This window comes from Phoca vitulina, unplaced genomic scaffold, assembly GCF_004348235.1.
Source record: "Phoca vitulina isolate PV1807 unplaced genomic scaffold, GSC_HSeal_1.0 scaffold2, whole genome shotgun sequence".
In the NCBI taxonomy this organism is placed as follows: Eukaryota; Metazoa; Chordata; class Mammalia; order Carnivora; family Phocidae; genus Phoca; species Phoca vitulina.
Window position 1 is genome coordinate 76,145,519 of NW_022589705.1, and position 22,919 is coordinate 76,168,437.

The 22,919-nt window shown below is 50.5% G+C and overlaps 1 protein-coding gene across 1 annotated transcript; it reads left to right on the forward strand.

The window, feature by feature from the left end:
- Nucleotides 1-19,146, forward strand: A3GALT2 (alpha 1,3-galactosyltransferase 2). The gene is made up of 5 exons (XM_032414885.1): nt 1-23; nt 16,818-16,901; nt 17,104-17,193; nt 17,474-17,611; nt 18,459-19,146. The coding sequence occupies exons 1-5, from the start codon at nt 1-3 to the stop codon at nt 19,144-19,146; spliced, it is 1,023 nt and encodes a 340-aa protein (XP_032270776.1).
- Nucleotides 19,147-22,919: the final 3,773 nt, after the last annotated feature.

Below are 22,919 nucleotides of genomic sequence, written 5' to 3' on the forward strand. Positions count from 1 at the left end.
ATGGCTCTCCAGGAGAGACTCAGGTGAGTTGGGGACACTGCCAGTGTGTCGGGGGGAAGATGAGGGGACAGCTGACCTGGGAGGAGTCCAGCCTGGTGGCCAGAACAGTCAGGGAGGAGGCACGAAAGCTGGCCTGTTGAGTACCAGCTGAGCCATGTTGATCCTGGGAGAAGGGGGACTCTGAAAGGGGACATCACTCAAGGGGTAGAGATGGTCCATGGAGCAGAGTGGGGTGGAGGGAGACTGCACCCTAGGAGATCTTGTGGATCTTGTCAAGAGAGCTGGGTAACTCCTCTTGCTGTCCTTAACCCCGAGCCCTCTTGGTGAGCGAGAGGAGGAAGACCTAGGGCTGTGTCCCCCACCATAGCCGAGAGCTCTCTCTCCTCCCACTGGGACTGACCATCCAGGATTGAAACTTGTTCCCACGTAAGAACTAATGATTGATCTTCAACCCCTTCTTGAAAGCCAGGAGGCTGTAGGGGACAGCATGGGGTAGGCTTCAAGGACCACCTGCTGCAGGTGGAGGTGGGGTGGAGGGGGTGCTTTTGAAAATAGCTGAATAAGGCATGTGGAAGGAAGAATGGGCCAGGCAGAGGCCCCTGTGGACAAAGGGCTCCCAAGGGGGCCTGTGAGGGGGGCAGCAATAGTGGGCAGGTGCCTACCACGGGTCTACATCTGGGCATCCTCCGAGCCCTCACCTGGGCCACTTGGGGCCAGCTCCGCCTGGCTGCCCTGGCTGAGGCCCAGTGCCCAAGATAAGCATCAGCTTTCCCCACCCAGGTTGGGAGGGGGCTGGCTAAGAGGGTCAAGACAGCTGGGGGCCAAGAGAGGTCAATTCCAGCTTTTTCCTGCCCCCGTAGCACAGACAGGTGGTGCTTCCGGAGGGGCCCTCTGGGGGTAGAACTGCAGCCCGTCCTCCCGGGGCGCGGTGTGCGGTGCGGTCGCTGGAACGGAGAGAAAGCTGCCTGTGGGAGACACTGGCGGGGAGCGTGAGGTGCCTTGGGGGAATAATGACATGGCCAAAGACCCTTGGGAGATGAGCCTCAGGGCTGAGCTGGGGCCAGGTCGTAAGGAACCCCAAATGCCATGTTCTGGCTTGGGGATCAGACCTCAGTTCAAACCTCCGCTCCCGGGCATAACCAGCTATGTGACCTTGAGCAAGTGATTTAATGCTTCTGAACCTGTTTCCTCATAAGGTGGAGACAATCAGGGCATCTCCTTCAAGGGCCTGTGGGCAGGCCTCCATGAGATAGGGACCTAAAACACTCGGCAGGCAGAGGGTCTGCCTCGTTAATGTCCGGCATTATTCGTAAAGAGTGTAGACTATTCATGAAAGCAAACAGTCTTGAGAGTCACAGTTGGGGAAAGAGAATGAAGACAAGAAAACCATTCATTGCTTCATTTGTTTACTGAACAATCATTAATACCACCAACTACAAGGCAGGCTCTCAGGTTTGGCGCCGAGAGCACAAAGTCCAAGAAAACACCCCCACAGCCTGGTGGGGCACAGGTGCAGAGTCTAGTTGGGCATGTGCTGGAGGAGAGGTTTGCACCGGTCCGAGGGGCACCTGGCGGCAGGTGTTGGGGGGCGGGTCGAGGAAGGCGTCAGTCACAAGGAGGCTGGGTATTGAAGCATATTATCTGGAGCTTGGTGGTGCTTGGTAGGAAAATAAGGGCAAACATACAGAGGTGGGGAAGACCCAAGTCAGGTCAGACGCAGGAATCCAGGTGAGAAGCAGTGAGGCGGGAATGGCTCTGTGGGGTGGGGACAAGGGAGCTTGGGGCTCTGGCGGGGAGGCAGAAGCAAGAGGACTCGGTGACTGACAGCTATGAGGGGAGGGGAAGGGGTCCCACTCGGGTAACTGGGACCAGTCACAGAGAACACAGGACATCATGACGTCATTTACCAAGATGGAGGAGACCTGAGTGGGGAGCAGGTTTCTGAGGAAAATCAAGAGCGCCGTTTTGGCCATTAAATGTGAGACGCTTGGGAGACATCCAAGTGGAGAGAGCGGGTGGCACCAACCCCCCAGGTGTCCTCTGTCACTACTTGTGATGCCCAGAACAGTCCCGGCAGAAGCCCCGGGCAGTGCTATGCGGCCCCACCCCAGGTCCAGGAGGGAACTCTGGTCGAGGGTGTGGTTTAGGACGACTTTTGGTCTTTGCCCTGCGTCCCGGGCGCAGGACTCTTCGAAAGGTTGGCATTTCCTGAGTGACTGGAATGTCTTTTGTTACTCCTAATAAGCCCGTATCCCAGCTGAGTTTATGCTAAGGAGGTGACTTAAGTTGGCCCCTCATAGCGTCGGGATGGGGCTAATCGCCAGAAAGACCCCGGATTAGAGGCTTGGAACGTTCAGCCCCACCCCAGCCCCTCGGACAGCAGTGAGGAAGCTTCCGGGTCGGTGAAGGCGGCCCACAGCCGGGGGGGCGGCGCCCTGCAACTGCTCGCGGGCTAGGGCCTCCTGAGCTCTGGACCCTGCTGGACGCCCCTCTACGCAGTCCTGGATCGGGGTCTTCATAAATGAACCAGGAAATGGAAGGAAACTGCCTCCCTGAGTTACGTGAGCTGTTCTGTGAGCAAATTAATGGAACACGAGGGGGCTGTGGGAACCCCTGAGTTAAAGTCAATGAGCCACAAGTAGGGGTAGCCCACAGGGTGACTAGAACAAAAAGGGAAGCTGGACGAGAGACGAGTGTGAAGAAACAGACATTATGTTCTTCTGTTAGACAACATTAAAAGAACAAAATCCCGCCAAGTACATTTGAAGACCGAGTGGGCTTTCTTTAATGATTCATGAATCGGGCAGCATCTCAGCAGACAGAACGGAGCTCTGTGGAGCTGGACAAGATGGCAGGCTTTTGTAGGCAGGAGGGGATGGAGGAAAGGAAGCTCCTAGCAAAGAGTGGACTGTTTCAGGCAAGGTCACCTTCCTTTGGGGGAAGGCAGGGGTCCATCAGGCAGATGACGTCACTCGTGCTGACCAGGTAATTCCAGCCTGACTGGCTAAAAGACACATTCCTGTGGGAAGCTGGAACTGCAGTTGCGTTAGGTACTGAGTCGTGGTTGGCGGACAGGGCACTGAGTGTGAGTGGCTCCATCTGGGGCCCGTTGTTTCTTTCGTAACCGTTCCCCCTCCTTTTGGTCAGACTCTCGGTTTGACTGAGAGATGAGATCAAACCACAGGGCGTCAGCGCCGCTCCCAGCCGTCCCCGTGAAGCTCCCCTGACTCTTGCTGCTCCTCCGTGTGGTGCTCGCAGGTCATGACTTCAGGCTCACATTTTTGAAGTTAGACATTCACTCCATTCCCTTCTTGATGCTCCAGTCTCAGGGGGAGCATTTGCTTGGTGGTTAGGGCTTCGAACGTGCATTTAAAGCTTCTGAGACAGGACAGGGCCCCAGGATTGCTGCTGTGGTTATTATCAGCAGGACACTTCTCTCTGTTCAGAGAGCACTCGGGAGCCACGGGCCCCAAGACCCAAATCCATCGAAATCAAGTAAGGCAAAGAAAGACCCCACGGAAGGGGTCACCTTTTTAAGCCAAGTGGCTTGCTCAGCACTCTTCCGGAACTGAGTTTCAGCTTCCCTAGAAGTGTTCATCCCAGTGCAGCAGGGGGTACTGACCACAGCCCAGACTCCTCTGTGTTCGGCTCAAAGTTCATCAGGGGCTGTCCTAATATCAAAAACAGCTCAGGCAGGGGCGCCTGGGTGGCTCAGTTGGTTGAGCGTCTGCCTTCGGCTCAGGTCCTGATCCCGGGGTCCTGGGATGGAGTCCCGTGTCGGGCTCCTTGCTCCGCGGGGAGTCTTGCTTCTCCCTCTGCCTCTGCCCGCCCTCCCCCCCACCCCCACCCCGCTCCCTCTCTCTCTCTCTCTCTGCTCTCTCTCTGTCTGGCAAATAAACGAATAAAACCTTAAAGACAAAAACAACTCTGGCCAGAGAGTCTAAGGATTTTCACTGTGTGTCTATTGCTTCAGCACTGGATTTTTGCCACACTTTCAAGAGTTAAGGAGAGTGTCCTGATCACAGCCTCATTTGTATTCACTCCTAACCAGGGAGTTAGGGACCTGCCAAAGGAAGCAAATCCTGAATCACAAAAGCCGCCTGGTAGGTCCTTTCTAACTTGACGTTGTAAATTTAGGGGAACTGACCGTTGGGGTGTCCGGGTTCGTCTGTGACGGGCACAGTTAGCTAACCCTCTTAGATAAGAGGCACTGCCCTCTAGGCATTCAAAGGCCCAAAGGGGATGAAAGCCACCACAAAGACAGACCCTGTCCACCCCGCGAAGGTGGCACTGTGAATGGACTCTGCCTTCATGGGCAGATCGGAGGGGTTTTTGTGTTTTTTTTTAAGATTTATTTATTTATTTGACAGAGAGAGACAGCGAGAGAGGGAACACAAGCAGAGGGGGTGGGAGAGGGAGAAGCAGGCTTCCCGCCGAGCAGGGAGCCCGATGTGGGGCTCGATCCCAGGACCCTGGGATCAGGACCTGAGCTGAAGGCAGACGCTTAACGACTGAGCCACCCAGGTGCCCCAGATCGGAGTTTTTTAAAGACAAATTTAGAAGTCTGAAAGGTTACCTCCCTTTAGCAATGGCCCAGGAGATACAGATGAAGGTGTTATCTTTCCAGGCCAATGCTAGAATAAAGGAAAGAAAGAAAAGAAGGTTTTAGCCTTAAAGTAAGAAGTCTCTATCTGGTGCTTTGGGTGGGAGCGGTCTACCTGGATGTCAGGTACTTCTCTTCCTCGTCCGTTTGATTTGGAGGTCTCTGGCAGCCGCACAGGATGGCAGGACACGTGCAGCCTTCTTTAGCTGTGAGATGTGGACCCAAGGTTCAAGTTCCTGACATTTGGCTGCCATCAGGGTGGTGAGGAGGACCTGGAATAGTCCCTTCCAAGGAGATTCAGGGCATTCTTTGGGCTTGGTGACTCCCAAGTCAGAAGGGCGCGAGAAACTTGGAAACATTCTTTCGGAGAGTTGTAGCCAGATATTTGAAGAAACTAGAAGAATTCAGGATCTAATTCTGTGTACAGGCATTTAACAGAAACTCAAAGACAATAAACAGGATTAGAATCTAATATCTACAAAGTGCAAACATAATTTTTCTCTCTACAATTACCCGTATTTACCAGATATAATCACAGTAAAACTAATGTTTGCATTAAGTTGGCCTGATTATTTACGTAAGTGCAGTAAGAATAGTGGTTGACCATACAAGCCCATCTTAAGACTGCTTTGCTGAAATTTTTCATAAGGAATCTCAGATTGAACTTTTAAAAGCCTCTGAGGCAGGAAGCCAAGCCAAGGACTCACCATTAAATTTTACCTAAAACACCTATAGTTTGGGTGAGTTCCTATCAGTCAAAACCTTGGTAATATAACCAATGCTTCCAGTTCTGTCTTACAAGAACAGATTCTCATAGAACGTAGGCAAATAACTAACTATATCACCATGAAAAGAAGACTCAAGAGTTTCCAAATTCAGGAGGGGATCAGGTAGGGGGGAAAAAAGTAAATGTTTCATCTTTGTTTACAAAGGTATACTTTACTGGATTGCTTTGTAAGTCATATAGCTTAAGAGAAAAGGTTTCCTTAAATATGGAAAAACAAAATATTAAGGAACCAGCAATGTTTCAAACAAAAAGTCATACAAAATTAAAATCATACTCCTTGTTCGTTCAGTCCCATGTAATTAATACTTGTTCTGCTTGAATCCAGTTTCCCTGTTACTTCTGGAGATTTTTACCCATTTCAGTTTTATGATCTTAAAGTTATCAGAAACCTGTACTGAATCTCCTTAAAGCTGAAACACGTTTACAAAACATCAAAGTAAAAAAATACCATCTATAAATGACAAACGACTTAAAAATGGCCGTTGGTCAAATAGAATTGACAAGGAAATTTGACTATTTCTGTAATATACAACATTTTAAGATAATAACCAAGATTATGATTGATAACATTATACCAGGACATATCAGATTTCCAGGAATGCCACATAATTTCTGGAACACTTACATACCTACACAAATACAACATAAGGAAGGCTTCGTATCACTTATTTGACAATGCCTCCCATATAATTTAACATATCAAATAAGCCTAATAAGTTTGGCATCTCTCTTTTTATAAGGAGAGAGAACAATTCTTTTGCAGTTTTTCCAAGGATCCTGCGGAAAATCTCAAAGTTACTTCCAGGTTAAAAAGACTTCTTTTAGAATTATATTGTGGGGGGAGGAGGGCACAGAGTTTGTAAAAGATATCAAAGGGTTTGGGGGTTTTTTTGGTGGTTTTTTTTTAGAGGGGGAGGGGCAGAGGGAGAGAGATTCTTAAGCAGGCTCCACGCTGAGCGCTGGGCTGGATGCCCGAGGCGGGGCTCAGTCTGAGGACCCTGAGATCATGACCTGAGCCAAAATCAAGAGTCAGACGCCCAACCAACTGAGCCACCCAGGCGCCCCCAAAGATATAAAGGGATTTTAAAAAACTTGGTCAAATAAGATCATAGGTCATTGTGAAGCATAACTTGTTTATCTATTTAACCATAATGACAATTAGAGAGTCTGCAGAAATTTACAAAGAGTTAAGGAGTCGTAAAACAAAAACAAGCCCTAAGCTTTTCTAATAGAGAAGTCTGGGTTTTCTTAAGTAACCAGAGATCTGATATGAGACGCGGGAAATTATTTTGAGAGGACACAAAATCTTTCGTTTCCAGGCAGATTACTTAAAGGTAAAGAAAACCCTGTACAAATCTCCTATCAACTGCAGACCTATAGTCTAAGAAAACTTCGTCCTTTTAACAGAGAAGAAACCAATTTTAATTTTGTACCTGTGCACTTTGGGGATTAACATTAATTCATTTTTAAAATGTGTATCCATTCCAATCTTAGCTGTCTTAACGACGCATAAAAATCCTTTTCCTAAGATTCCTTTTCTACACACCATCTGCCACCTTCTTTTTTACATTCAGATCTCGTCCTGTTTTTTCTCTTTCCCATTCCGAACAACCAGCCTTACTTTTAGGACAAAATTACTTTCTTTTCCCTCAGCAAAAATGCATTTCCATTCTTCATACCTTCTCTTACTGAAAATGCACACCCTGCTTTCCTTTCATACAGAGAAATTTCTTTATTATTTCTAGTAGCTTTAAACAATTGTAAATGAGCTGTTACTGTCAATTTTATGAATATATTTCATATTCCTAAAAGTATATGTTCCTCATAGTAAATTTTCCAATGTGGCACACGTTATTTTATTTTATTTTGAGATGGTCTATATATTCAATGAATTTCACTTAACTCATCATTTAACTTAGCAACACATTAAGGTTTTGAGGAGTCAAAAGATTTTGGAAACTCTTTGCTGAAAAGTTCGCCTAGAAACTCTTATCCCATTTATATCTATTTAAATCATTTATTCTTAACAGTTATTTTAAGATTACCTGCAAAAACATCATTATAGGCATTAGACAAAGTCAGTTATCATCCTAAGTTATTTTATAGGCTGACAAATATTTGTAACCAAGATATGAACTTATTAGTAAACCCAAGTAGAATAAAAGTTGTGTGTCTGTTTGGTATTCAATGCTGATAACTCTAAAGACATACCTATTTTAATTAAGCCAAACTTAAACTAGCTTTAAAACTATTTTCCCAGATCACATGCACCTGAAAAGCATTTGGGTTATTTTCTGTTATATTTCTGAGATTTTCAGGAATACTTAATTCATATAAGTGCTTAATTTTTTAAAGCCAGTTAAGTCAAGCTCTTTTACAAATTAATTTTTGCACTACTATTTGTAATAGAAAATACACACATCTATAACACTCTGATCATATAGACAGATGCAGAGAACTTAGAGCTTTTGTTTTAAAATTTCAGCCACGAGGGGTGCCTGATGTCTCAGTCAGTGAAGCGTCCAACTCTTGGTTTCAGCTCAGGTCACAAGCTCAGGGTCGTGAGATGGAGCCCCGAGCTGGGCTCTGCGCTGGGTGTGGAGTCTGCTCAAGATTCTCTCTCCCCCTCTCAAAAAAATAAAAAATTAAAATAAAATAAAATTTTAGCCATGAAGCCAGTATAATACAAAACTTACTAGGTTATAAGAGTTAGAATAAGTTTACTTGCTCAGATGGCTGCAGCTTTTTATTAGTTTTTACGGAGAAGACACTTAAGATTTGTATTTGTCCTTGACAAGTAATCTAACAGAAACTGTGGACTAGATTTGGGGCAAGGGAATGTCTATAGCAGTTTCTATGTTTTACAAGCCTCTTTCCTCCTTTTTTTCCCCCTTCTGTTAAGAATTACAGTTGACCCAGGGCACCTGGGTGGCTCAGTCGTTGGGCGTCTGCCTTCGGCTCAGGGGTCACGATCTCAGGGTCCTGGGATCGAGCCCCATGTCAGGCTCCCTGCTCCATGGGAAGCCTGCTTCTTCCTCTCCCACTACCCCTGCTTGTGTCCCGTCTCTTGCTGTGTGTGTGTCTCTCTCTCAAGTAAATAAATAAAATCTTTAAAAAAAAAAAAAGAATTACAGTTGACCCTTGAACATGGCTTGAACCACATGGGTCCACTTATAATGGATTTTTTTCAATAAATACAGTACAGTAAATATTTTCTCTTCCTTATGATTTTTTAAATAACATTTTCTTTTTTCTAGCTTGCTTTATTGTAAGAATACAATATATAATACATATAACATACAAAATATGTGTTAACTGTTTATATTATCTATCAGTAAGGCTTCCGGTCAATAGCAGGCTATTAGTAGTTAAGTTTGGGGAGAGTCAAATATTACATGCAGATTTTTACTGTAAGGGGGGGTGAATCAGTGCCCCTAACCCTCTGTTTAGGGGTCAACTCTACTTCCATGAAGTTGACATTTCAAGGAGATGGCCTAAACCAGAAGAGTCCCTGGTAAAGATTAGGTAGCTCATTTACATCTCAAAGGCACAGGGAGAGAAGGCAAACTCCTCCAAGGACACGTGTTCCCTCAGGCCAGAATTTTTACAGTACCCACACACCTTTTGAGACAAATAGGGGCGAGGTTAATTGTTAAAAAGAAAGGGTGGACTTTGATTTATTTTTTTAAATAATCGCTACACCCAACGTGGGGCTCGAACTCACAACCCAGAGATCAAGAGTCACATGCTCTAACAAATGAGCCAGCCAGGTGCCCCTATTCTGTTCTGTTCTATTCTGTTCTGTTCTAAAGTAAGCTCTATGCCCAATGTGGGGCTTGAACTCAGGACTTGGAGATTGAGTCCCATGCTCTACCAACTAAGCCAGCCAGGTGCCCCTAGAATGGATGGACTTTGAATTGTTTCTAGAGCTGCCTTTCTGGTCTTGGAAAGATTTGTAGGATAAGGATAGCTACTTCTAACTCCTTGGAGAATTGAATTGTAGCCTGGAGGACATACAAGGACTGACATGCCCATCCACCTATGTTGGAAAGATTTTCCTTCCCTCCAAGTACATTTAGCTTAAGGGAGAAGGTCTAAAAAAAATTCATATCCGGCTTTGAAAATCAGCTTCCAATTTGGCCAAATTTATGACCACAGAGCTATTAACTCCTTCAAATATCGGTGTGCCTGGGTGCCTCAGTTGGTTAAGCATCTGCCTTAGGCTCAGGTCATGATCTCAGGGTCCTGGGATGCAGCCCTGTGTCTGGCTCCCTGCTCAGCGGGGAATCTGCTTCTCCCTCTCCCTCTGACCCTCCCCCCACTTGTGCTCTCTCTAATAAATAAAATCTTAAAAAAAAAATAAATCCTTTCAAATATCTTGTCAGGTTTCAGCCAGGAGAAACAGTAAATATTCTGGCAGTACACAACCCCATGAACCCAAGAGGTATCCTCAACGAGGGTGCAAAAGATACTATCTTCACAAGATCTAGAGCCATTCCCAAAGATCAATAACCAATGGCCTGGATTTGGAAAGGAAGGGATAACGTGAAAGCTTACTTTTCTCTTTATACAGGGTACTAAGAGATCCAGGAGAGCTGACTCTGGTGAGAATATTCTCACCTTTAGCTGGCATTCCCAGGATCCCACTTGCAGGCCCCAAGTGAGGTTTGTTTTTTTAAGTAGGTTCCATGCTCAGTGTGGAGCCCAATGCAGGGCTTGAACTCAACAACCCTGAGATCAAGACCTGAGCTGAGATCCAGAGCCAGATGTTTGACCCACTGAGACACCCCGGGTGCTCTTCGAGTGAGGTTTAAAGTAGAGGGTGTAGGGCGCCTGGGTAGCTCAGATGATTAAACTTCTGCCTTCGGCTCAGGTCATGATCCCAGGGTCCTGGGATCGAGTCCTGCATCGGGCTCCCTGCTCCTTGGGAGGCTGCTTCTCCCTCTGCTTCTCTCTCTCTCTCTGTCTCTCATGAATAAATAAATAAAATCTTAAAAAATAAAAATAAAAAAATAAAGTAGAGGGTGTAGCTCCAGTATCTACCAGAATTTGGCCAGTTGTTAAAATTAATTTTGACTTTAGTTTCCCCTTTCCTGTTTAAAGGAATTACTGGTAGCAGTACGGAAGAATCCCTTGGAGACCTGTCAACTCTGGGAGGGGCCTATATGGGGGCCCACCTTTGGGAGTAGATACAAGGACATTAAAGTTGATGTTGGAAATTTTGCACAGGGCCTTTGAGGACTGTCTTTTCCAGCTTCTCCATTGATTACAACTGAGACATCAATCCCTGGGCCAGCGTTTTAATTTTTTTTTTTTTTTTTTTTGCGAGAGAGAGAATGAGAGAGAGCACAAGAGGGAGGAGGGTCAGAGGGAGAAGCAGACTCCCTGCTGAGCAGGGAGCCCGATGTGGGACTCGATCCCGGGACTCCAGGATCATGACCTGAGCCGAAGGCAGTCGCTTAACCAACTGAGCCACCCAGGCGCCCCCGGGCCAGCGTTTTAATGATGGGCCCCTAGGAAGGTGCAATGTGGGAGGCCCAGGTGCTTTTTTAAGTCTCTGGCCTTGCAGCCCTTGTAGCTATAAGACTAATGGCTTGGCACACTTTTGTTTATGATCTTGTATCTAAATTTTCATTGGCCTTTTGCAATGAATTTTTTTTTTAATTTTGTTTATTTGAGAGAGAGAGAGAGATAGCGAGAGCAGGAACACAAGCAGGGGGAGTGGGAGAGGGAGAAGCAGGCTTCCCATGGAGCAGGGAGCCTGACGCGGGGCTCGATCCCAGGACCCTGGGATCATGACCTGAGCGGAAGGCAGACGCCCAATGACTGAGCCACTCAGGCACCCCGCAATGAATTTTTTTTAATGAAGCTATTCTGGAATCTTGAAGCCTTTGGAAAGCTTCCGTATACCAGTTAAAGTAAGTATCCCACTCAGTTGGTTTGATTTGGGAACCCTTGTTTCTGTTGGGTTTTGTTTTTTTTTAAGATTTATTTGAGAACGAGAGAGAGCTGGTAGGGGGGAGAGAGAGAGAGAACCTTAAGCAAACAAGCTGAGCATGGAGCCTGATGCGGGGCTGGATCCCACAACCCTGAGATCATGACCTGAGCAGAAATCAAGTCAGTTGCTTAACCGACTGAGCCACCCAGGCGCCCCTGGGAACCCTTGCTTTTAAGCGCACTTCTCACATGAGTGATCTTGTCTAAATGGAATGTTTTCCATAATGGCAAGTGTAATTCTAGGTTGTTTTAGTAAGATTGTGCCATTTTGTAGATATCAATAGCTTTCAGGACTGCAGTTCTTAGACATAAAACAAGTCAGTGTGCGGGAAGATGGAGTGCTTGACTCTGGAATTTAAGGATCCCATTATTATTATTAGTTATTATGTTTCAGCTAAGCCTTTGGGTCTCAGAACCAAACTCATACCTGAAAGGGACATGCTGTGGGATTGGGGATTGTGTGATGTTTTACAGTGTACCTTGTTGCATGGAAATTTTCTTGGGGTTGGCGAGACCTAGTAACTTAACCTAACCTAACACATGAGTTTTGAGGTTAGGTGGCAAGTGCTCTAATGGTTTTTAAATGTTTGACCCACACCCCACCAATTTTTGCAGCTTTTTGGCTTCTGAGACTCCCACTAGCAATAGCCTTTACCTTACGTCCGTGTTAAGAGAAACCAACAGTGGCCACAGAAATGGGCCTGTGGACGCCAGCAGTCATCTGCAGACTGGCGGACAGAAGGCCTCATGTGCGCCACCAGCAATTCCCACTGTGGAAGTGGGGACCAGGGGGAGGCCTGAATCACAGAGCCCAAAGAAGGGGACCTGCAGACAGAGTCCAAACGATCGGGGACCTGCAGTTGCCACCAGCGGGCCCCAGTGTGGAATCTGGGGGTTCTGATCAAATGGGGGGATCGCAAACTAAACCGAGGGCTCGGGGCTTGGGTTCTGGGTGGAACCCTCTGCTTGCTGCAGCTGACCAGCCCCAGACTGGAAAGCCAATGAGATCGGGAGCTTGATGCAAAGACAGTGGAGCTCAGAACCAAGGGGAACTTCCCTGAGGCCCTCAGAAACAGCGAGCAATTCAAGAGGCTCATGGATACCATGCCTGCGTTTCTCACTGTCCCCAAAGCCACCAGAAGTCTCCTTTGAGCCTGTCAGTGCCACCCAATCTGTTAAAAAACAAAATTAGCTGAGTACCATTGGCTTTCTTTAATGATTCATGAATCGGGCAGCATCTCAGAAGACAGAAAGGAGCTCTGTGGAGCTGGACAAGATGGCAGGCTTTTATAGGCAGGAGGGGATGGAGGAAAGGAAGCTTCTAGCCAAGAGTGGACTGTTTCCAGCAGGGTCACTTTCCTTTGGGGGAAGGCAGGGGTCCATCAGGCAGAGAATCTCTAGAGCTGACCAGGTAATTCCAGATTGACTGGTTAAAGGTACATTTCTGGGACAAGTGGAAACTGCAGTTAAGTGCTAACTGGTTTGGTTTGCTGATACGGGGCTTAGTAGGAGTGACTCCATTTGGGGCCTATTGTTCCTTTAACAGCAACAAAAGTAATACAAGCTCATTGCACACTGGAACAGGATAGAAGTATATCAAGTAGAAATCCCCTCCTCCCTCCAGTCTCAGCCCCTCGCTAACTGGTGCCTCTCCTTCTGAATCATGCCATCCGGTAGGGGAGCCACCAGCCCTATGTGGCTACCAAGCACTTGAAATGGGGCTAATTCCAATTGAAATGTGCTATACATCTAAAATATACACTGGATTTAGTATTTGGACTTAGTACAAAACAAGAATATAAAACATATCTCCACAATTTTTGTATTAATTATACACTGAAAGGGTATATTTGGATATACTGGGTTAAAATGTTATTAAAATTCATTTCAGCTGTTTCTTTTCATACCTTTTATGTGACTACTAGAAAATTTCAATTTATACATGTGGTTCACATTGTACTTCTACTGGACAATGCTGTTCTAGATCTTTTCCTACATGTTTATAAAAGACCACAGATACACACGGCTGTAAAATGCCTGGGTACGTAGGTGTAGATCAGCCTCTGTATGTACTCCCTTTATTTCCTCTCCCACTTAATACATCAGGACCTCTTTTCCAGAGAGTACTTCTACATCCACCTCATCCTTTTCAGGGGTCGCGTTGCTTTCTGTGGTACAGATGAGCGTAACTCGTTCATCCAGTTCCCCACTGATCAACACTGGGGTTGCTGACATGCATCTGCTTTTTCTTTCTTTTTTTTTTTTTTTTTAAAGATTTTTATTTATTTTTTGACAGAGAGAGACACAGCGAGAGAGGGAACACAGGCTGGCGGAGTGGGAGAGGGAGAGGCAGGCTTCCCGCGGAGCAGGGAGCCTGATGTGGGGCTCGATCCCAGGACCCTGGGATCATGACCTGAGCCGAAGGCAGACGCTTAACGACTGAGCCACCCAGGCGCCCCGCATCTGCTTTTTCAAACACAGCTACAAGACCGCCCGTGGTCTGCCCGCTGCGAGTCTCCATTTCTAGAGGTAGGAAAGCCAGGTCAGGTGAGGGCACTTCAAATGTGAGAGCGAAGGAGCCAGGTTCTGAAGGCTCCTCGGACAGGACTAAGAGCCGTAGACTTGATTTTGCAGGCAGTAGGAAGCCTTAACACAGCTTTGTTGGGGTGGTTTTTCTAAATTGCTAACTCTGTATTCTTCCTTCATTAAAAAGGCAATATAAGCACATCACAAACAACTGGAAGGGAAAAATAAAGGGGGGGGAACCCTACGATAACTTACTGCATAGCCACTTTTACGTTTTCCTTTTTTAGTCTTATTTTCTGGTGCATGTTTTAATTACTGCTAAATTATAATCATACTGCCCATCAATTTGAGAACTTTTTTTTTTCCCCCATTGAAGCTTCCTGCATAAGCATTTTTCCATGTGACCACAGAGTCGTCAGTAAAGGGTGATTTAGTCAGTCCGTGGGCTGGCTGCTGGGGCCTTTTCAGCAGCCCACTCAAGGCCTTCTCCGTGGTGCCTCCAGTCGGGATGCAACCAAGCCCAAGTGCCTCTCATGAAAGAAACACATGCCCCGCCACCAATCCCTGGCCCTCAGCCCCCTCCAGTTCCCGTCCTCCTCCCTCTTTCCAGCCGCACTTCTGGGGAGTCACCCAGGCCCTCTGCCTCCACCACTGCACCTCTGCTTACTCCTCTCCCCACCCTCCCACTGGACACTCAGGCATTGCCTCCTTCCCAGCCCCCTGGCCCTGGAACCATGAAAGTCCTGCCCAGCCCACTGCCCTGACAGCCCTTCCCCAGCTACTCCCCCCCACCCCACCGCCAACACCCGGCTCACACTGCCACTAGCTGAGGGCTGGCAGGGCTTGGAGCCCGCTTTCCTGCCTCCAGCCCTGCTCCCCACCCCAGTGTCCAGGCTCAACAGTTCAGCTGCAATACTTTTTTTTTTCAAATAAAAATCTGACTGCATCACTCCCTGGGGGAAGTATCTTTCAGGGCTCCCTATAGTCCTCAAGGTGAAGCTCAAACCCCTTCGCCTGGAATGCAGGTGGGCTGTGATTTAGCCTTGGCTTACCTCCAGCCTCGCCTCACCTTCCCCCGGCCCCCGCCACACACACTCCATCCTGCAGAATGGCCCGCAGGGCCTTGCACAGCCCAAGCTTCCTCTCACCTCTCACTTTTGTACATTGTTGTTTTCTTCTCATAAGCCTCCCTCCCTGCTCAGCTGCCTTCTTTGCCTGGATAACTTCTCATTATTAGAGGCCACCTCTCCCAGGCAGCCTCCCTGACTTCCTCCCCATTTGTCAAGACTCGGCTGGCACCCTCCAATTTGCCCTCATAGCATCTTCTATTTCTGCTATTGCAGCCTTACTGTGCTGTGTTCCATTCGTCTCTCTGCGGTCTGTCATCTGACCCATTCCCTCTCTTCCTGGCCACCCACATCCTCCGGCCTCCATTCCCTGAAGACGAGGTCTGTGCCTCGCTCACCTCAGAATCCTTGACCCAGCAAGTGCTTGATTCTGAGCTTGTGCCCAGTAAATATAGTGCATGAATAAGCAGAAACTCGTGAACATCTTGACACATCAACTTTTTCCATACTGAACAGGCTCCCAGAAGTTGGGGTGATTGGATTAAAGGGGATGAACAGTGAAGGCTTCAATTCCCACAGCTAAGCAGCTTTCCACAAAAGATCCGGCACCCTTTGCCCCCACCAGCAGTGTGAGAGAGTCTGCCTCGCTGTATCCTTGCAGCGCCGCTGTTTTTACTTCTTTTTAAAAAGCTCATTTTACAGGTAAAATATGCCAGCCTGTTCTAATTTGTATGTCTTTGGTTACTAGTGAGGGTGAACATTTCTGCATGTATTTGCCTCCTCGATGCATTTCTTCTTGGATGATTGGTCATGTGATGTGGACGCTGTTAAGGCGGGCGGGCATTTTACAGGATGGCTTTGGGGGCCGTGTAGGAAGTGGCTGGGAGCAGGGAAGTTGGTGCCACAGTGATCCCGGTGAGGGGTGTGCAGACAGGGTCACTGCGGGGGCTGGGGGCACAGCAGGCGCTGAGCGGGGGGGGCGGGGGGGTTAAGGAGGCCAAATCAACCCAACCTGGGGACTGACAGCAGATGGGGGTGAGGGAGAGGGAGGGGTTGGGGAGCAGCCAGGTTTCTGGCTTGGCCAACTGAACAGAAGGAGGTACCATGTGCTGAGATGGCGCGCAGGTGGATACACGGGCGCACACCCCACCACAAGATGCGTCTCCGAGCTATCTGCTAGATACATCTGCTGAGGAAAGGTGAAGTGGGGTAGCAGAAAAGGCCAGGAGGCTGGAGGGTCTGACCTGGCAGGCTTCTTGAAAGAGACTGGGGGAGCTAGACTTGGGGAGGATTTGTAGGGCAGAGAGTGGAGTTGGGAGGTTGTCCAGGGGGTCACGGGGGTCTGCTCAGGAATAATAACAATAGCAACAGCCAGAGTATACTGAGCGAGTACTATGTGTGAGGCTTGCTCTCATCGCTTGGCTTTAAGCGATCAGTGGCATATTGGGAAGCTGGGGGAAAGGGTTAGAAAGCACATCGGGTACTGAGAGGGACCAACGCCAAAGACAATCAGTGCAGGCAGTGGAAAGTGCAAGGTGCAGAACAGCTTATCTACTGCGCTCCCACATTTATATTTGCCTGTATGTGCACAGACCACTTCCGGAAGGAGGCGCGAGGAAAGAGTCATCCTGGCTTGCCTCCACGCAGAGCAGCTGAGGGGCTGGGACCAGGAAAGACTGCACTAGATATACTCTTGTCCTTTGAATGCCTGTACCATGCGAATAGGATATATTTGTATTCAAAAATAAATAACATGAAACATTAAAATTACATAAACAATTTCTCATGTGTATGTGTGCATATAAATGAGTTGCTAACGCCCTTCCCCACCACCCAGGACCTGGAAGAGACTCTTCTGTTGGCTGATCCTACTTGCGCTTGGCCTCTTAGGGCTGCTCCAGTATGGGCTCCCTATAGTCAGGTACAACCCCCCTCCCCCAGCACTCAGTGTGGGAACCAGCAGGGTCAGGGTCAAAGCGGCTCCTTCCAAGTGCGGGTGGTGGGTGGTGGCTCTTTGGCTGCACACTTGGCCTTGTGGGCTCTCCCTCCTTGTAAAGAGCAAAGTGAGAGGGGCCCTGAGCTGGCTGTCATGCCCCTCCCTCACTGCTGCCCCCACCCCACAGGCATCTGGAAACCCTCATCCCCATGGGTGTCTGCCCTTCTGCCAGAATGGCCCTGCTGAGAGACAACTTCACAGGTCTCCTGAATCCCTGGTAAGGAGCTAACACCCACACACCCTCCAGAGCTCTGCCCCAGTGGCCCTGCCCTCCTCACAGCCCTCACCCCAGCAGGGCCAGGTACTGCTTCCGGTGGCCCCATCAGGTCACACATCTCCCAATCCTCCGTATTCGATCTAGGTTAGGGATCTCTAGGGGCAGGGGCCGGGTCACACCCATTAGTGGGTCCCTAGGGCCCAGCACCGGGCAGGTGGCAGTGAACATGCACCAAATGGGTGGATGAATGGACCTATCTCTCCATCCCTGCCCTGGCCAGGGCCCGGCCTGACGTCCTGACCTGTACCTCCTGGGGGGCCCCCATTATTTGGGATGGCACCTTCGACCCAGCTGTGGCCCAGCAAAAGGCTCTCCAGCAGAACCTCACCATTGGGCTGACTGTCTTTGCCGTAGGCAGGTAAGGCCTGGGGAGGGGAGCGGTGCTGTCCAGGATGGGAATGGAACAGGTGTGCATGTGATGTAGGGCTGGGGCACCCTGTGGGCCACAAGATCCTAAAGTGAAGAGGGAGTCAAAGACAGCACCTCTTGTCCCAGACTCCCAGGAAGAGGACAGCGCTGTCCATTTTCTTTCCCTCCTCCCCAGACACCAGCACTATGGAACCCACCCAGCACAGGGACCATCCTGGTTATCTATGTAAGGAACTGTCACAAACTCAGTGACTGAAAACAGCTGTTATTATAGCTCATGATTCTTGTGGGCGGGAATTCCCACCGGGCTCCGTAGGAAGGGCTCCTCACTGCTCCCCAGGGTCTGAGCCTCCACTGGGATGGCCGACTGCTGAACACAGGTGGGGCACTCTCTCCACGCAGCCTTCTGCGCAGCGAGCTGGGCTTCCTCACGTCCCTGCGGCATCAAGGGTCTGGGACTTCGTAAGCGAAGGCTCAGAGCCCTAACGAGGCAAAGGCTAACGGCCGCCAGTCGTCCAAAGGGCCAGCCCAGCCTCCCTGCCGCGGCACCCTGTTGATCCAGGCAGGTAGTGGGAGCCCACGTTCCAGGGAAGGAACCCAGGGCCCCTCTGGGCAGCAGAGACGAGCGATCTGCAGTCACCTCTGTCCACCGTGAAACCTACGGCTGGAGGGCTGTGGAGGGGACTGGAGGGGGACCGGCGCCGGGAGCCCCAGAGGAGGCTGGAGGGCTGTGGAGGGGACTGGAGAGGGACCGGCGCCGGGAGCCCCAGCGGGGCCGGGACTGGGGGCCGGGGTGGGAGCCGCGCTCAGACTGACCGCGCCCGCCCGCCCGGCAGATACCTGGAGAAGTACCTGGCGCGCTTCCTGGAGACGGCCGAGCGGCACTTCATGGCGGGCCAGCGCGTGGTGTACTACGTGTTCACCGAGCGCCCGGCCGCCGTGCCCCGCGTGGCGCTGGCCCCGGGCCGCCGGCTGCGCGTGGAGCGCGTGGCCCGCGAGCCGCGCTGGCAGGACGTGTCCATGCAGCGCATGCGCACGCTGCACGAGGCGCTGGGCGGGCGGCTGGGCCGCGAGGCGCACTTCGTGCTCTGCATGGACGTGGACCAGCACTTCCGCGGCGCCTTCGGGCCCGAGGTGCTGGCCGAGTCGGTGGCGCAGCTGCACGCCTGGCACTACCACTGGCCGCGGCGGCTGCTGCCGTACGAGCGCGACGCGCGCTCGGCCGCCGCGCTGGCGCCGGGCGAGGGCGACTTCTACTACCACGCGGCCGTGTTCGGGGGCAGCGTGGCGGCGCTGCGCGGGCTGACGGAGCAGTGCGCGGGGGGCCTGCGGCGGGACCGCGAGCGCGGCCTGGAGGCGCGCTGGCACGACGAGAGCCACCTCAACAAGTTCTTCTGGCTGCACAAGCCGGCCAAGGTGCTGTCGCCCGAGTTCTGCTGGAGCCCCCAGATCGGCCGGCGGGCCGAGATCCGCCAGCCGCGCCTGCTCTGGGCGCCCAAGGAGTACGCCCTGCTGCGCGACTAGGCCCCCCACCGGGCCAGGAAGGGGGCCCCTGAAGCCGTGCGGGCGCCCCGAAGGGCGGCGAGAGCTTGGACGCAAAGAGCCCTGCCCGCTCCGGCCGGGTGGCCGGCCGTGGGATCGTGACGGTGGGAGGAGGAGCGTGGCCTTTGGGGAACTTCTCGCTGGGAGGGAAAGTTCCCCTTTCCCCCACTTTCAACAGCGACCGACAACGACGCACGCTGGGCAGTAGCGCCTCGGTCAGGCTGCCTCTAGACCTTTCACCTCTGACCTTACTGGATTCGGCTGATGCCTCCTGAAGGGCTGTTTTAGCCCCTGTCACCCACCGCCACCCCCAACCCCCTTTTTGATAAGGAGACTGAGACGCAAAAAGGGAACACAACTGCCTAAGGACACAGAATCTGTGAGTCAGTCTGGGCAGCCGCTGCAGAGCCAGGACTGGCCCTCACTCCGAAAAGACAGTAGCCTCTGGGCGAACAGGAGAAAGCTTCTGCTGCAGGAGAAACGTGGTGGCATCCCCTTTGCTTTGCCCTTCCACCTCCCCCGCCCTCAAGCATAGTTTGTACATATTTAAGTAATATTGTAATAAAATTATTCCAAAAGTGTCTTTATGGCCCTCTCTCCTGGGCAGTGTCCACAAAAAGGACATTTCCTTGATGTGGGACCCATAGGGCTGTCTGGGAGATGTTTCCTTACCCAAGACTGCTATCCAGAGTCTTCATTCTCCGGGGGGGATGGGGGGGGACACAGGCTCTGAACAGGAGGTGAACTCATCAGGCCCTCCAAGGAGCCAGGGAAGGCAGCAGCTGGAAGCCCCTGAGCTGTCCTCTGACACCTGGGAACGCTGAGGCCCTGGGAGGGTGGGATTTCACCCCAGGTCCCCTGAATCCTTTATGTGATGTTCTCAAAGACCTTGCCTTAATAGCGTCCACTGTTCCTCTGAAGGACAGCAATTCCGGCATAAATCAACCCTGATGGTTTTTACAATCTGATCTTTACAAGCAGATTCCACTTACTGATGATGTGACCTAAGAGATCTCTGCCCTCTCAAAAACAGTTTGAAGTTCCTCAGTGCCTCCCACCCGAACTAGATTAGCAAAACCCAGAAGGCCATTTGGATTCTGGATGAGACCTAAGAACAGGCTAGGTGTGCCTGAGAACAGGTTATTGCTTGATGACTTTGAGCTGGCACATCCCTTCCTCTGGTGGGCATGGTCCTCCACCTGACCCTGCAGTATTCACCGAGGGCCACCCACACCAACCGTCACCACCCCCAGGGGTCGTGAGAGACCTGAGCACGAGCTAGTAAGATCTGGGTGGGAATCTGCTCCTCTTCTCACTCTGCTTGTGACTGTGGACAAGTCCCTTACCTTTGCTGAGTCTCTGTTTTCTCCTATGTCAAGTGGGGATGCCGATCACCCTCCTTGCGGAGGTTGTGGTGCTCCAGAAAATGTAACTTGCCTTCTCCCTCTCCTTGCTTGCCCCTTCTCCAGCAAGTTCATAGTGCAAAGACTCTACCAAAAGAACAGCCATTTCCTGTCCTACAGAGGAAATCATGGCACAGGCAGGGGTTTCCAGACGCTAGGCCGGGGCAGCCGCACGCTGTGGGTGGAGACCTTCCTGAGGATGGGGAAGGGTCAAGGAAGCTGCAGTGTGGAACACATGACCTCTTTTGAGTGTCTCCCTCCTTCGTCTTACCCAGAGGCCCTCGTTGGGGCTGGGGGCATTAGAGGGACTTGGGGCAGAAGCAGAAGGTGGGGCAAAGCTCTTTCTTCAGCCACTTCCATCCGGATCACTGTCAATCAACACTGTCCTCAGCACCTGCTGGGGGCCTCAGAGGCCTCAGAAGCTCCTGACAGCTTCCAGGCGAGCAGATGAAAAGCAGACTCCCAGTCCTTTGAGTGTCGCTCCTACATGTCAAATCTTCACCTACCCCCGCTGCCCCACCCTGCCAGGCCAGCTCAGACGCCACCCCCAGAAATTGCCAAACATTGTCAGCTCTCTAGTCGGAGTTCACTGATCGTAAGGGACTTAGATCGACCAGGGCCACATCAAATGGTAACAGTCACAATTACATTTACTGGTACTTAACTATGTACCGGGCACTGTTCTAAGCATTAGACATATATTGATTCATTTAATCCTCACATCCACCCTACAAATTGGTTACTATTATTTCCCTCATTTTACATATGAGAAAATCAGGCACAGAGAGGTTACGTATGTAACTTGCCCCATGTCACACCGCTAGCAACTTAAACTCAACTGATGTGCGAACAAGCAGGAAATGAAACCTGGCCAGGAGATGGAGACGGGAAGTCAGGAACTGAGTCTGACACAGGCTCTCGGTCTTCTCTGTCCATCTCCGCTTCTGTCTGCCTCTGTCCTGCTTGTGTCTGGCCCAACACACATCCCAACCCCTGGACCACACGGTCTTCCAGTTCAGGAGTCCACCATCTCCTAACTTATTCCTAATCCACGGACTGGCGAAGCTGATCGGAGAGTCAGCCCGCGGTGTGCTGGTAAGCGTTTAGCAACTGGCTCTTCCAAGAAAAAGAAAGCCCCCATTTGTAGCCTTTGCCAGTTTCTGTTGCATGAACCCCACTACGGCTGATTTCAAACCCCACTCACTGAATGTGGAGTCGGGAAGAGGTGTGCCCAGTCCACTCTCATGAACCAGGACAGCCGGTACATGCCACCGGTGCCCCTGGTAGCCGCGGTCTAAGGCTCCAGCGGCGGAGTCAGGCGTCCACCACTGGCCGATCAGCTGTGGCCCGGATCGGGTCATGTGGGATCCGGGCGGCTGCCGGAGCCCACCCCTTCACAGCAGAGCAGGCTATGGGAGGTCGAGTTCAGAGACAGCAAGGAGGCCTGTGAAGTTACCCAAAACATGTTCCTGGCTACTCCACACCCATTTCCCCCTCCTGACGTTAACACGTCTGGTTTCCTTTTGGGGAGATGTACTACAGATTGGGGTTTCACCCTCTGCTCCAGGCTTAGAGCATGGGTTCTAGGTCTCAGCCAATCAAGTACAGACATTCCGGCCACAGTGATTGGTTCGGGGATGGTACCTAGCCAGTCCCAATCACAGCTCCTTTATGGAAGATTTTCCTGGAGCTTCTGGGAGAAAGACAGAGGCTTGATGGCTGGAAATCTGGGGCCTGTGAGGCTGGAGCTGCCGACCCCACAGGAGCCAGAGGTTGAAACCGACTCTGAGAACAAAGCCAAGTGGAGAGCTGGAGACACCACTGGGCCCTGAGGCTGGCCTGACACCTGCCTGCCCTCGTATGTAAGCCAATAAACCCTTGTTTGGATTGGGCTTTCTATCACTTGCAGCCAAGTCTTGACACCCAAGGCCTGTGAGGACTCGGAGTGAATTCCTGAAGGTGAGCTCCACGGTGACTCTTCGTAGAGTCACATCTGTCTCTCTAAGGATGCCTAGCAGAGGACCAGCCTTGATAAACTCTGGGGGAGTTAACTCCTGCATTTCCCTCTCAGGCAATCAAAACACTGACCCACATGGGGAAAATGGATGTGAAGGGGGCTTCTTGGTTCCCTCAATCACTGGAATTGCTTCCACAAGTCCGGGCACTCATAATGGACCCCCAAAGGTGGGCAGGGTAATGGGGATGTGGCTGCTCCTCTGGGAGCGGGGGCTGTAAACCTCACCGGTGGACCCCATACATCCCAAAAGGCCTCACTCAGAATGAGAAAAACCTGGGTGAAATTTGTGTTCCGGCCACTTAATTGCAACATGATCCTCAGCAAAAAAAAAAAAA

What these genes read in the sequence shown, in the direction of transcription:
- A3GALT2 (XM_032414885.1), top strand. Translation starts at nt 1, where the DNA reads ATGGCTCTCCAGGAGAGACTCAG. An exon ending in GCTCTCCAGGAGAGACTCAG is followed by an intron (nt 24 to 16,817) that starts GTGAGTTGGGGA and finishes CCCACCACCCAG; the next exon opens with GACCTGGAAGAGACTCTTCT. An exon ending in TATGGGCTCCCTATAGTCAG is followed by an intron (nt 16,902 to 17,103) that starts GTACAACCCCCC and finishes CCCACCCCACAG; the next exon opens with GCATCTGGAAACCCTCATCC.